General features: G+C 37.7%; 1 protein-coding gene across 4 annotated transcripts in view; it reads right to left on the reverse strand.

Annotated features, from left to right (window-relative positions):
* CADPS2 (calcium dependent secretion activator 2) overlaps positions 1-13763 on the reverse strand; it is a 508166-nt gene that overhangs the window by 3090 nt on the left and 491313 nt on the right. For all 4 annotated transcript variants that reach the window (XM_073899136.1, XM_025865736.2, XM_073899137.1 and 1 more), the window contains one exon: positions 3718-3822. In XM_073899136.1, the coding sequence (XP_073755237.1) occupies positions 3718-3822 (105 nt within the window). The remainder of the gene's footprint in view (positions 1-3717; positions 3823-13763) is intronic.

Raw genomic sequence — 13763 nt, forward strand, 5'->3', positions numbered from 1 at the left:
TACTAAGGTGGTACTCTTTTACACCAAAACTTAGGTAATTCGCATCAAAACCCATAGAAATAGCTCTGAAAAGCAAGTTTTATCCAGAAAATCTGGTAACTGATATACATAGTATTATTACCACAGATTTGTGTGCAAGGCTGTAACTGTCTAATAGTTCCATTAAAAATATATCAAGCACACAAGATATTCATGTACAGATAATGCATCGGACATGAAGTATAATTGTTCCGCTGACAATTATATATTGAGTTTGTGAGTCCTACTTTATTATTTTTTTAAAGATTTTATTTATTTATTTGACAGAGAGGGAGACAGAGCAGGAACACAAGCAGGGGAGAGGGTCAGAGGGATAAGCAGGCTTCCCGTGGAGCAGGGAGCCCGATGCGGGGCTCGATCCCAGGACCCTGGGACCATGACCTGAGCCGAAGGCAGACGCTTAACGACTGAGCCACCCAGGCACCCGAGTCCTACTTTATTTTATTAGAATTGACTTTCCTTAGACTTAGCTTAATTGTCCGTATGTTGGTGAGGACAGATTTGTACTGTGGGGATCTGCAGTCCGGAAAGCTTTCTAATTTACATGTAATTAAGACTCTAAAAAATTATTTTATTTTATTTTTTATATGTTAACTGCTTTTTAAATGTCATACGGCCACTAGGGAGAATGCAAATCCATCAGCCATTTTGATTTTTTGAAGATTCGATTTTTCTCCCTTCCTCAATAAATCATTCTGATGTTAAAACCTTGCAAATAATTTCTTAGTCCTAAACTCTTTGTGAAACTCTTAGGGGAATTTGTTTTTTCTTAGCGAGCAACATGAATGAACCAATTAGTATCTAAGTGTCTTTGTGGGGCAAAGTTGGCTATCACATACAGCTTGATGGCATCTGTGGGCACAGATGTCTCCGCTGGGCACAGAAGAATGACGATGTCCGTGAGTAGTAAGGACTAGACTGCCAGAGTCGAGCAGCTTGGCTCCTGGGTAGAATGTGCTACTCTGTAGTAACATGCTGGCTTACTCTAGGTGATGTGGATGGAAGGAGAGCCTACTCGGGGACCTTCACAATTGTATACATTGCTATTTAACAGCTTCTTAAATTCACTGAAAAATGAACATTATAAATATAACCATATAGCTTCTGAAGAATTGTGAATCTATGTATGAAATTGGTTAAAGTCTGTTTACATTCAAAGTAGGAAAAGGAAGAAGTAAAACATTAGATTATTAATTTATCCTGATTTTCACTGTGAAAATAATAATTTTTAATTATTAAATAAAGCTCTACGTTTTGATTAAGTGTATCAGCCAAAGAAAGCATTGGCTGAGTCTGGGGACCTGCTTGTGAAAAACAAAGCATGGGAAGTCAAACATATTCATGAAATTTATTTTCATATTTATCTGTCTTGACTATTGGTCGCCCATAATGAAGACTATGTTAAAATAAGATAAATTGATTGGCTTAGAGTACAATGGAAATGTCACCATATAATTCAAGACATTACGATTTTATTCTGCTAAAATATTCATTGCTGCTTGATCTTTAATTGTAATGACAATGTGAATATGAGAAGAGGAATAACTTTGAAAGAAACCAGTGATGGGCTAGTAAACGAGAGAGACTTTTACTCTGAAAACAGAGAACAATCTATCAACGAATACCAATCAACTGACTAGGTCCTTTCTCACATCTTGAATGCAACAGATATTAACTTGAAAATATGGCTGATCATAAGGGTAAGCAGCTAATCCCAATATTAGTCACAGTACAGACTACAACCTTAACATACACATATATTTATAAAGTATACACAGATAACCCAGATTCTCTTTTATGAAAAACAAGCTTCATTTGGAAGCTCTCCAGGTCACATTTATAGAAACAAGGAAGAAACACTGCAGAAATGAAGGCAAGTATGAATGGATTCTAGTATGCTTTCAGTTTCTTTGTAAAATAAATAACACCTGGTAAGAAGGGCTCTGGACCAAAGATATTTTGTCCATTGAAATGTAATATGTCTAGTAGTATTAAAAATTAGTGAGTGGCTATAATTTTACTTGTTATTTATGACTAATCGTGATTGCTATTACCGTGAGATGATAGGTCTGGTCTTATGTTCCAGTAGATTTGCTGATTTCTCACTTTAGAATGGAACTTTCCTATTTATGGTTCTTTCTAATCTGAGATAACCTGTGTGGCTATGGCACAAAAGAACATGTATTCTAATTAGGCTGTAGGAACCTAGAGAATGATGGGAAATATTTTAATGTGGATAAAACCTAATGATGTAATGCAATAGTTCTTCTCAAACTTTAACATCAGAATCATCTGGAGGGCTTGTTAATATATAGATTGCTGGACCCCACTCAGAGTTTCTGATTCAGTAGGTCTGGGGTGGGGCCTGATAATTTGCATACCTGACAAGTTCCCAGGTGGGAACTTGGTGGTGGTGGTAACAATAGGTCAAGAATGACACTAAGAACCACTGAGTTACGTGTGTGTGTGTGTGTGTGTGTGTATGTGTGTGTCATATATGCACATACACACAAATAGAAACATATATGTGCCTATATACACATATACATATATGGGCACATACACATACAGATCTAGATCTATCTCTATATATATGGTATACATATCTCATTTGATAAATGGCACTAAAATGGAAGTGAAGGTCATCTTTTTAAAAGAACAGATGTTTCTGGGGCGCCTGGGTGGCTCAGTTGGTTAAGCAACTGCCTTCGGCTCAGGTCATAATCCTGGAGTCCCGGGATCGAGTCCCGCCATCAGGCTCCCTGCTCAGCAGGGAGTCTGCTCCTTCCTCTCGTGCTCTCTCTCTCTCTCATTCTCTCTCTGTCAAATAAATAAAATCTTAAAAAAAAAAAAAGAACAGATGTTTCTCATTAGCAAGAGTTATGTTTTTAGGCATAAGGTTGGATTTGTCTCAATTTTAAGAAAAAGTTATGGCAAATTTTGTGTTTCCACTAGAATTTACAAAGAGTGAAAAATCATGTTTAGTAAATATATGATTTTTTAAAAATTTTTATTGTTATGTTAATAGTAAATATATGATTTTAAAGCCCTTACTAAATATAATATGTACACTGTTAACCTTTTCTCTTGAAGAGCAAAAGTCAAAATGGCCTTGCTTATGTGATGTGACACCTGTTGGTTGTCTGGGATGGTCCCCAACACTCAAACTGATCATCTCTTATATGAGAGACGGGGCATGCTTCCAAAGGAAGTCAGGCAGTGACAGTGTGACTTTAGTGTCAGTATGTAACAAAATAGTGGAGACTCTCCTTATGCTGTGGACAAACACAATTCAAAAGCCCTCATAATGATATGTGATCCAGTAAATATGAAAGAAATGTATTAGGAGAAAACATTTCTGTAATCAAGAAAATTAATACCAAGTTACTGTGGACCTACTACAATCAGGTAAATGTGCCCGAGGCTTTATGTATATTATCTTAAAATGTGATTACTTGATAAAATATTTTTTATTAGGGCAGAAAAGACAGATTAAAACTGACTTAATAATCTAACTGAAAATGTAAGTGAACAGTAGCCTAGCATTGCCGAGAGTGATGTTTTTAAAGTACTTAGATCCACTCAGTTACATCAAACACAATTTTTTTGTATGTCAATATCTAGCCATTACTCTTGATAGCTTGGTAGGCAATTCACATCTAAGCACATTTTGTTTACCTTCACAATCTTGATGAGCGTCTTCAGTTGGTAAATATGAAGCTGAAGGTCTAATCTATCAGCCAACCAGACACAAATGACTTTCATGGAACTGCTGTACCATTGCTGGAAGGAAGGATGGGGGCAGAGAGGAGGAGAACAAAACAGAAAAACAGCCTCTGCAGTATTCATGTAACAGATTCAGTAATGAGGGGGTAATGACACACTCTGGAATGACCACAGATCAGCACTTGAAGTCAATAATGCTATAATTTCCTATTAACAGAATTGTATGTTTTGCTAGAAAATCTGCTAAGTTGACCTAGGCTGTTCTCTCCATGAATTAACATGAGTCTTTCGGCTGTAACATATTCATGGGAAACCGTGTTCCTGCGCTTGCAGCCTAGTGGCATGCCTTGTGATCTGTAGGTAACAATGGGCACTAAATACATGTTATGGGACTGAATGGACTCCCAAGCAGCAGGAGAAAGCAGGTGAATTATTTTCGAAGGGAAATTTCTTATTAGCCTGTACGTTATGTAAAAATCAAACAGTAGATGCGTCATGCCATGACACATGCAGTCAATACCTAGAAATAACCTGTTACAGAAGCAATGGGAAAGCATTACCACGGCTTACTAGCCAGAGATCCTCAATCACACCCTTATCTACTGTTGGTTGTGAACTACTTGTCAAGATGTTTGAAACCCACCTAAAATAAAGATTTGGGACCTTAGGAGGGAATTTTATCAAGATGGAATTGCTGTGTCTAAAGAATCAAAAAGAAGAAGTCAGTTGACTAAATCACGAAAGAATTTGTTTCATCTTGCTAGTGTTTTTGGAGGGTTCATATTTTTTCCTCTTTACTACCACTCTCTTGAGGGGAAAAATCAAAATTCTTCTCTAATGTAATTTCCTGCTCCTATGTAATGTCTAGGAGAATAGTACAGTAAGATACTATGTGTTTTGTGTTTAAAAGGCAATCTACCATTAGTAGTGACATTTTAAGGGATTCACTACTACATGCTAGAGCTAGGTTTAGGTAATACTGTAAAAATAATAATGCTGCTCATCCAGATAACTGTAAGAAATAGCAAAGTCCATTCAGCACTTAGGAAATGATGAGAGTTTTTGAAAGAGAAAGGATTTTGTGTCTTGTTTGTATAGAGAAATACAGTGACACCATATAGATCACGTATGAATGGTGCATGTGTGCTTAGGTATTCAAACACAAGAGAAAAATCTTAAAAAAATATTTTTCTTCCATAATAAAGTAGTAAATTCAATTGCTAAGAGAAATCTTACGTGATACAAGTCTGAAATTCATCTGGACTTGTATTTATTAACATTGTTCTGATAAAATTTAGTATAAGAAATGGTATTTTAAGCATAAATTAAACATGAATCAGTTTCACATTTCACTAGACTTATTTCTATTAATTTTAGTACACTGAACATATATGAATAAAATGAGATAGGTAATTAAAATGAATAAGTGATTTGCTAAATATGATAGCACATAGATGAATGAAAATTTCAGGTTTTTAAAATGTGAGATAGGCTATGATTTCAAAAAATGTTATTCATGTACCTGATTTTGCTCTTTCCTGACTGCTTTCTTCATTTTCCAGACATTATAAAAGTATCAGAAATAAGTTTTATGAAAATAAGATACACCCCTAAGTTCTTAAAAAATATAAACTGCTAATGAATTCAGTACATCAGCTGACAGTAATTTCCAATAGTATTTAAATCCTATACTTCCTTATTTCAAATTATTTATAGCCTCAACCTCGAGTTCTATTTTAATACCGGTAAACACTCTCAGGTATTGGTGATAGTCAATATGAGAAACTAAATTAAGACTCTCACCCCTATACCAGGCTCCAGATAATTTGAAAGCTAAAATGTAGTCTAATGGTTATGACTCTTAAACTGCAGTCCTTCTGTAAGAGATAATATTTTTTTTTGTTGGGGGGAACAAAATATGATATATGAAGTCTAGCATAACATACTAATCTGTCCGTTAGACTGTAAAGTTACTATATCTATGGTAAGTTGTCTGAATTTGAGGGAAATGAAAACATTTCTTAAAATTTCTCCACCATATGCACCTTTATGTTTTTAAAAAATCCTTACATAATTTAAAGTTAACTCATTTTCCCATTACACATAAATGATACTTATGATTAAGTGATAATCAAAAGGATATCCAATGTAACACAGCCATTTATTACTAATAGCACTTCTTTAACACAATGCCAAAATTGTAATTTTAGAGATAAACAAGTTGGGAATAAAATGATCGGAAGTTAACCAAAAAAACAGAGAAGAAAAGAGAACCATTGTAAAGTAAAAAGCTTCAGCTACTGTACCATCATCTTAGTTTTAAAGGCAACCAATTACTTGATAAGGAAAATTCTATAAGAAAAATTATCCTTTTCAGATAAAAATGCATATTTTTTGGTTCCCAAGTCAAAGCATTTTGAAGATTTTCAGCTAAATCAAGCAATTAAGAGAAAGCAGCACTTCAGCTTAGAGTTTATGTTGCTACTAACAATAAGCTAACAACAACAAAAAACGCACTAGGACTGCTTCTTTCTTGTATATGGTGAAGTAGACACAGAAACACACACACACACACACACACTCCAAGCAAACAAATAAGCAAACCAACAAAACCACCAAATAGAAATCTCCAGCACTTTCCTATTTCTGGTGCTGGAATTGATATGTTCCTCTTTTGGGGGCTGGAATATAGTAGGTCTCGTTTTTTTCATCTTGACACAAAATTCAAAGGTAGGTTAGCTTCATTTTCTCCCACCCCAAAGAAAACCACCCCCCTCAACGCAAAGAAAAGAAAAAAAAAAGAAACATTCAAAAAGGGTGAATGTGCAGTAAAGTCTGAATGTTAGCAAATGTCCTTTCATTTTGGAAAAGTTAATTTTCTAAAACAATTTGGCTGATTGACTCTTCACTTTTTCCCTTCGGGGTATGACAAGGAAGGGGCTCTGCAGTTTGCACTGAAGTCACGGGTATGGTATTACTGCTTCCTTCTTTGCTTTGGTCTGCTTAGGAGGAAAGCAGTAAGCGTATATTCTACATTTTTTTCCTACATCAATCCATGACAGTAGCCTACCACTTTAACAAAAAATGTGTGTGTGTGTGTGTGTGTGTGTGTGTGTGTGTGTTTTCTTTCTGTGGTTCATTCAACTCCTGTAAGGGCATGCATTACTCACTTCATTTTCTTGAGATATTTCTTTTAAAGCAAAAATAAAAGAAAAGGAAAGGCTAGGGTTGACTCTGTGAGACCCCTGTATTTATTCACACTTATTGTGCATGACTGTAGACTGGTAAATCATATTAGCAGCCCGTCTCCCCATCAAGCTGCTACTTGCTTTCCAGCCCTGGGAAGGTTCAACAAATCAACAGGAGCACGGAAAACAGAACATCAGTCTAATCTAGTGTTTAAGGTGAAGTTTTCAAACCCAATCTAAGAAGATCTTTAGAGCAAGCAACAAGCTGAAGGGCTCAGAAGGTGGTATTGACAATGAAAGAGTGTTGAAATATTGAGAAGCGCAGCACTTGTGCATTTTTAATAACAAGAGGGTCAACAAGGACACAGCTCCCTCAGTGCCAGGAGTTGCCACTGACTATGGAAATTGCCACACCAGGGCTATAAACGCTTGCAGTTCATCAGCTTTCTTAAACAGTTCATCAGCTTTCTTAAACACCCTGAACCCCCTCAGTGGACCTTTAGTCTTGAATTAACAAACCAAAGCAATGAAAGAGGGTGCAGTCTGAATGGCTGGCATTGATCCCCAACTGTGTCAGCACTGCTACAGGCCCTGAAAAACTCTCTCCATTGTCAATAGAAATTGACAAACCTCCTCTCCTAAATAGTGCAGCTGAGCCGGGCGGGATCCACGCAGCTGTAAAGGGCTCTGCTCTTGGGGCCGGGGAGCACTCACAATGGAACAAGCATGAGCTCTTTGTCAGTCCCAGACTCGGCAATTTTCTAACAAGGATTAAAGTTGTTTCTCCGCGGTGCTGGTGAAAAGAGATTTAGCAACATACCGTGCTTTCTTCATGCAAGTTAAAGAGAAGTAGTTAAGGAATTTCATTATTCTGTTGACCAGGGGAAATATAAAACAAATATATTAAACATGCACAACTCTCTTTTCTGCCTAATTTGTAATGTTTCTGAGGATGAGTCAATTAAATAAAACACTCTGCCTGGAAACGAGCACTTCACATTTATTTTGAAATTTTATTTTTAAAAAGTCCAGCTGCCGGCCACCTGGAATGAGGTCTCAATACATACTAATGCACAATGCCTTTAGACCCTCTGTGGCTGATATTCCTAAATCTGAATCACGAGACCACATAGGGTTTATATATCACGGCTGCTTCAAGCAAATGATTTCTGTCAGAATGTGGCTTCTGATGATGATGGCAAGGCGGAAATAGCTGCTTTGCTAGGAACAAATCTGTGATAAATTTTCTGCTTAAGTGTTTAGCTTTTTATTGATTATGAATTGGTACAACTAGTTGATATATTTTCATTCTTCAGCTATGCTCAACTCAATAGGTGAACGGCAGAAAAAAACAAAACAAAAAACAATCCAACACTTTTTAGTGCACTGAGATCTGGAATGGCTAAATTTCCACAGTATGTATGTATTTCTTCATTTATTTCAAGGGAAGCTGTCTGTTTCAGAAGTGGTGAGTCACCAAGCTGAAGTAAAATACCATCTAGAAAATGTCATTGTAGGAAACTATCTTTCAAATGCTAAGTTGGATTGAATAAAAGAACAAATAATTTTGCAATGCTGAAGGTTTTGATAAGTTTGATAAATGTAAGACATTCTTTAGGATCATTTTGTAGCTTTGGGGAGTGACAAAATATTTAGAAACATTAATGCCCTACGGTTTGACCAGGATGTTAAAAAGTAAACATAAATGCTTCATTGTACATTGTGTGTTCCTTTTGTCAACAGCGCATTTATTTCATATAACTAAATTCGTGGCCAGTCACTTCCCATTTCCAAACACTAAAACGCAAGTTTCATATTAATGGTAAATTTGAAACAGTAACACCAACATTCCCCCCCCAGCCCCACCCCTGCATGAAGCATCTCACTGAAACGATGCTATGTGTTTCCACAAAACAGGCTTCTGAAACACAAGCAACTATAAAGTTTTAAGTGTGAATTTTTTGTTGGCTTGGAATACGAGTAAGGGTTACATTTCAGGAAAACTGAAACCAGTCTATTATGGTTAAAAATATAGGAAGTGTTCAACTCAACCTACACCTATCAACATTCCCAGCTAGACCCAGAGCCATTCATGGGGGAAAGATAGAGACCTGCCTCTGAACATGGCCGCTGAGGGCTGGCTGTCCACACACCGGAGAAGGACATCAATACAGAAGCCCAGAAGGCAGAAGGGCCAACACCTTTTATGCTATTTGCCTGATTGAGCCCGTCATAACTTCCTTTTTATGTCTCAGTTTTCTCCTCTGTCATATGAAGGATAGATTATGTGAATCTAGCTTTTAAATAAGATTCTGATGTTCTCCAGAAATACTGTATTAGATTTGATTATCAGAATAAAGGGCACGATTAGAACCAATACAGCTTGTGATTCTTTTAAGAATGAACTTCAGGGAAAAGCCAAATTATCACACCTTTTCCCTTTTATATGGTGCTTAAATATAGCTTTATTAAAAAAAAAAATGCAAGTCTAGAGTTCCAGAACCTTCTATCACCTGTTATTTTTGTCTGTTTTTAACTTATTTGGTTTTTTTTTTTTAAAGATTTTATTTATTTAACACAGAGAGAGAGAGAGAACACAAGCAGGGGGAGTGGCAGGCAGAGAGAGAAGAGTAAGCAGACTTCCTCCCATGGAGCAGGGAGCCCCATGTGGGACTCGATCCCAGGACCCTGGGAACCATGACCTGAGCTGAAGGCAGACGCTTAATCAACTGAGCCACCCAGGTGCCCTCATTTTGGCCTTTAAATGAAGCACAAACATATTATAAAAATGAAACAATCAGGTGTCATGAGGAATGAATGAGATTTCTAACGAATTTTCAGGTGCAGTTATTCGTGTCTGTTATTTTTATGGATTCTGATTACAAAGGCATCTGATATATTAAGTCTTCCCTGGGAAATTTAAGTGCATCAGTTAAAATTTCATTTAATTCTTACAACAACCAGGGCTGCCTGGGTGTCTGCCTTCGGTTCAAGTCGTGATCCCGGGGTTCTGGGATCAAGCCCCGCATCGGGCTCCCTGCTCAGCGGGGAGCCTGCTTCTCCCTCTTCCTCTCAATTAAATAATTGTGAGGGCTTGTGCTCTCTCTCTCTCTCAAATAAAAATAAAATCGTTCTTACAACAAACTTCATGAAATGGCTATGATTATTCCCATGCTGCATATGTGGAAACTGAGCTTATATGGGTGGAAAATCGACTTTAGATTAAGCATGTTATTCAGATTTATACACTAAGTGGCATTTATATCTTATGTATAAGATATAATTTATATCTTATATCCATGCTTCAGAGTCTGTACTTACGACTGCTAGGTTATTCCATTTCCTTCTAGAAACCAGTCTGTCTGTCAATAAAATCTCTGATTCTTAAGGGTAGTTCCCTACTTCCAGCAGATAACTAAGAAATCAATCTCCACTATTCTTGGGGGTTCCTGATAGTCATTATAACACAGTAAACAGGAAAACGCTTATTAATTGTTTCAAAGAAGCCTACCACATTTTCTTGAGAGTTAAAACAATCTACATTTCCAAAGACCAAAGATATTTGTAAACCTAATAGTTATATAAGGTGAATAAATTCTTTCAAGAACCATACTTCCTGTTAGGATAACCAACCAAATGGCTCTTGTGCTAGGCCATTCCCATATGTCCCATTCTTAAGATATTTTTAAGTAATCTCTATGCCCAACGTGGGGCTCAAACTCACAAGCCTAAGATCAAGTGACCCACGTGCTACTCAGCCAGCTAGGTGTCCCCCATTCTTAAGATGTTTTTTTTTTTTTAATATTTTATTTATTTGACAGAGAGAGAGACAGCGAGAGAGGGAACACAAGCAGCGGGGAGTGGGAGAGGGAGAAGCAGGCTTCCCGCTGAGCAGGGAGCCCGATGCGGGCCTCGATCCCAGGACCCTGGGATCATGACCTGAGCCGAAAGCAGTTGCTTCACCGACTGAGCCACCAAGGTGCCCCTCTTAAGATGTTTCAAAGTGCTATACATTTTAACGTTTAGGAATACTGGGAAGGGTTCTCCCTCTCCCCCACTGTAACAAAACAATGGAAGGTGGGAAAGAAATCCTTGGTTCATTCATAAGGGGGCTCAATCTATATATACAGCTTTCTTCATTTTTTTTTTTTAAACATAGAACAGAGGAGTATTTGATTCATGTCTTTCTTTTTCCATGTTCAATAGCCTCATACTCAGGGTGGTTTTCATTTTCTGCCTCTATCAGGAAGTCTGCAAAGGAGAGTTTATGAGCACTTTGATGTCTGTTAAGAAAATGTAGAAAGTGCTAATAACATGGGAGAACTGACATATAGTAGGATAGTAGGTACCTATTACGTTTGTTGAATGCTGAAAAAACTTTCCTATTCTTGAAGTTAATACTTCTGCTCCCACATTTTCTCTTTTAAAAAATGTAGGGGCGCCTGGCTGGCTCAGTCAGCAGAACATCTGACTCTTGATCTCAGTGTCATGAGTTTGCACACCATGCTGGGTGTAGAGATTACTTAAAAAAAAAATGTATAAATACCAAGATATCTCTAGGTGAATTAGATCCTCTTCAGTTACAAAAGAGAACAAGTTATATAACAGGACAAATTTCATAAATTGGGAGTTGTACAAGCTCTTTTCTGCTACTATTTCATCATCCAAAATTCCCTTCATTCCAAAATGTCCTGAAAGTGTTAAACTAGCCTATCTTTTCCTCCACTACACAAGACATTAAAGTTAATACTGTTCTAGGGGCTCCTGGGTGGCTCAGTCAGTTGAGCGACTGACCCCTGGTTTCGGCTCAGGTCATAATCTCAGGGTCCTGCAGCCCTGTGTCTCCACCTCCCCTTTGCCTCCCCCCCTTCCTTGCCCTCACTCGTGTGCGCTCTCTCTCAAAAATAAATAAATCTTTAAAATAAAATAAAATCAATACTGTTCTTTATTATTCATGATTACCAAGCAGGTAAGTGCCTCTGTCATTTTATTCTGGGGCTCTTTTCCTGGTGTTAAAAAGATTGTAAGTGACGATTTCAGATAATCAGTTGTCCCCCTCTCCTACTTCATGACAAATGATGGGATGCATGTTGGTTTGACTAATTTTTTGACTGAAATGACTAACCACAATCATTGGTTTGGCCAAACTCAGCAATCAATCCAGTTACACTGCTGCAGATACCAGTTTGGGGCACATCTCTTAATGCATAGTTCATTTGGGCACAATGCCCTTTTCATCTGGTGGAATGACTCATTTTGAATACTATGTATAAAATTTTGGTCAATATTGCATTTAAATTCATACAGAGGATCTGAATAAAAATAAATCAGACTCCTGGCATGGCTATTGAATGGCACAGTGTGAGAGAAAATCTAGGGCTGAGAATTAACGATTAGCCGGTCTTTCTGTTTGTTTCCTTGCAAAAATGGAAAACAATCATTCCCAAATTGTTTTTTGAGAGTGCTCTAAGGACTGGACTAAGTAGCTCCCATTCTGTCTCCAACTCATGGGCCACTCCCATAGGATCCGTTCTCAGCAAGCTGAATGAACTGCTGCTCTCCTGAATGTTGGGTTTCTCCAAATCTAGGATTTCTGGGAACGTCAGTCCCTCTACCTGGGCTTTTATCCCCAAGTATGTTTCCCTGGCCAGATCTATGTCAACCCTTGAGATTCATTTCAACCACTATTTCTGCTAGGAAGCCAATACTATCTCTTACTAGGCAGAATCAGATGCTCCCATATTTTCTGCTCCTCGAACTCTGTACAGGCATCTATAAAAATATTGCATAATGTGCTATATGGCTGCCACGACTGGTGGGCTATGTGTAAACACAAGGCAGCAACCAGGTCTTATTTTTATTGCTATCTCCAGCCCTTAGCAGACTGGCGCATAGCATGCATTGTATACGTGCTGAAGGACTGAAGAAAGTACTGCATGTATAATAATGACAATGTAGTTTTTTAACAGAGAGAGGGTAGAAGAGTTATCAGAGCCAGGTTGTTGACTTGATTCACATGTTTCAGTAACAGAAAAAGAGCTGAACAGATGTGAAAGTTGTAGAACTCACCAAAAGGTAAACAATTGCATTTGGCTAAAGAAATTGAACACAGGACCAAACAGAGCTTTAAAGGAAAGACAGTCTGATTTCATTTTAAGGGGTGAATTACATAAAGGAGATAGTACCCTCATATCTAGGGACATATATGAGTGTCCACATACGTTCCCTTACACATAAAATATACTACTACGCGCTCAGATGTTGATGTGCTCAGCTCTGTCACGTGAGCAGGGAGCTGCCTCCCCAGCATATGCTGAGGGCCACTGGCGCCCATCCCTGGGGGTTACCTGAGGCTGTGGCGCATATCTGGAGTATGGTTGGCAGTGCTGCCTGTGTATTTTTACCACCAGGTAACATGTCTTGCGTGACTTCTATACTTGTTGGCTTTGTGAGCTATTTTTTTTTTTTTTTTAAGGCAGAAAAATATCACTGCTGTGGCATTGTCGACTTCAGTCTAAGGGAACATGAGAACTCTCCTGGGACTGGAAATAAGCCTGGCTTCATGCAAAGAACCCATGAAGGGTAGAGAGGAAGAGCGTGCCCTTAGCTGGTAGTCATGGAGCTAGGTACAAACCTTGCACTGGCCCTAACTTTGGGAAAGTTTCCAATCTTCCACTTGAAATGGACAAATAAGTGAATTTCATGATCACTATTATCTCTTTTGAAAGGGAATTAAATTTTAGTTCCAAATTTTAGTTTAGTTCATTTGAAAGAAAATATGTTAATATCTATTCAGTAGATGAAAATGTA

Source organism: Callorhinus ursinus, unplaced genomic scaffold, assembly GCF_003265705.2.
Source record: "Callorhinus ursinus isolate GAN/ISIS: 27379988/994484 unplaced genomic scaffold, GSC_fseal_2.0 scaffold12, whole genome shotgun sequence".
Classification (NCBI taxonomy): Eukaryota; Metazoa; Chordata; class Mammalia; order Carnivora; family Otariidae; genus Callorhinus; species Callorhinus ursinus.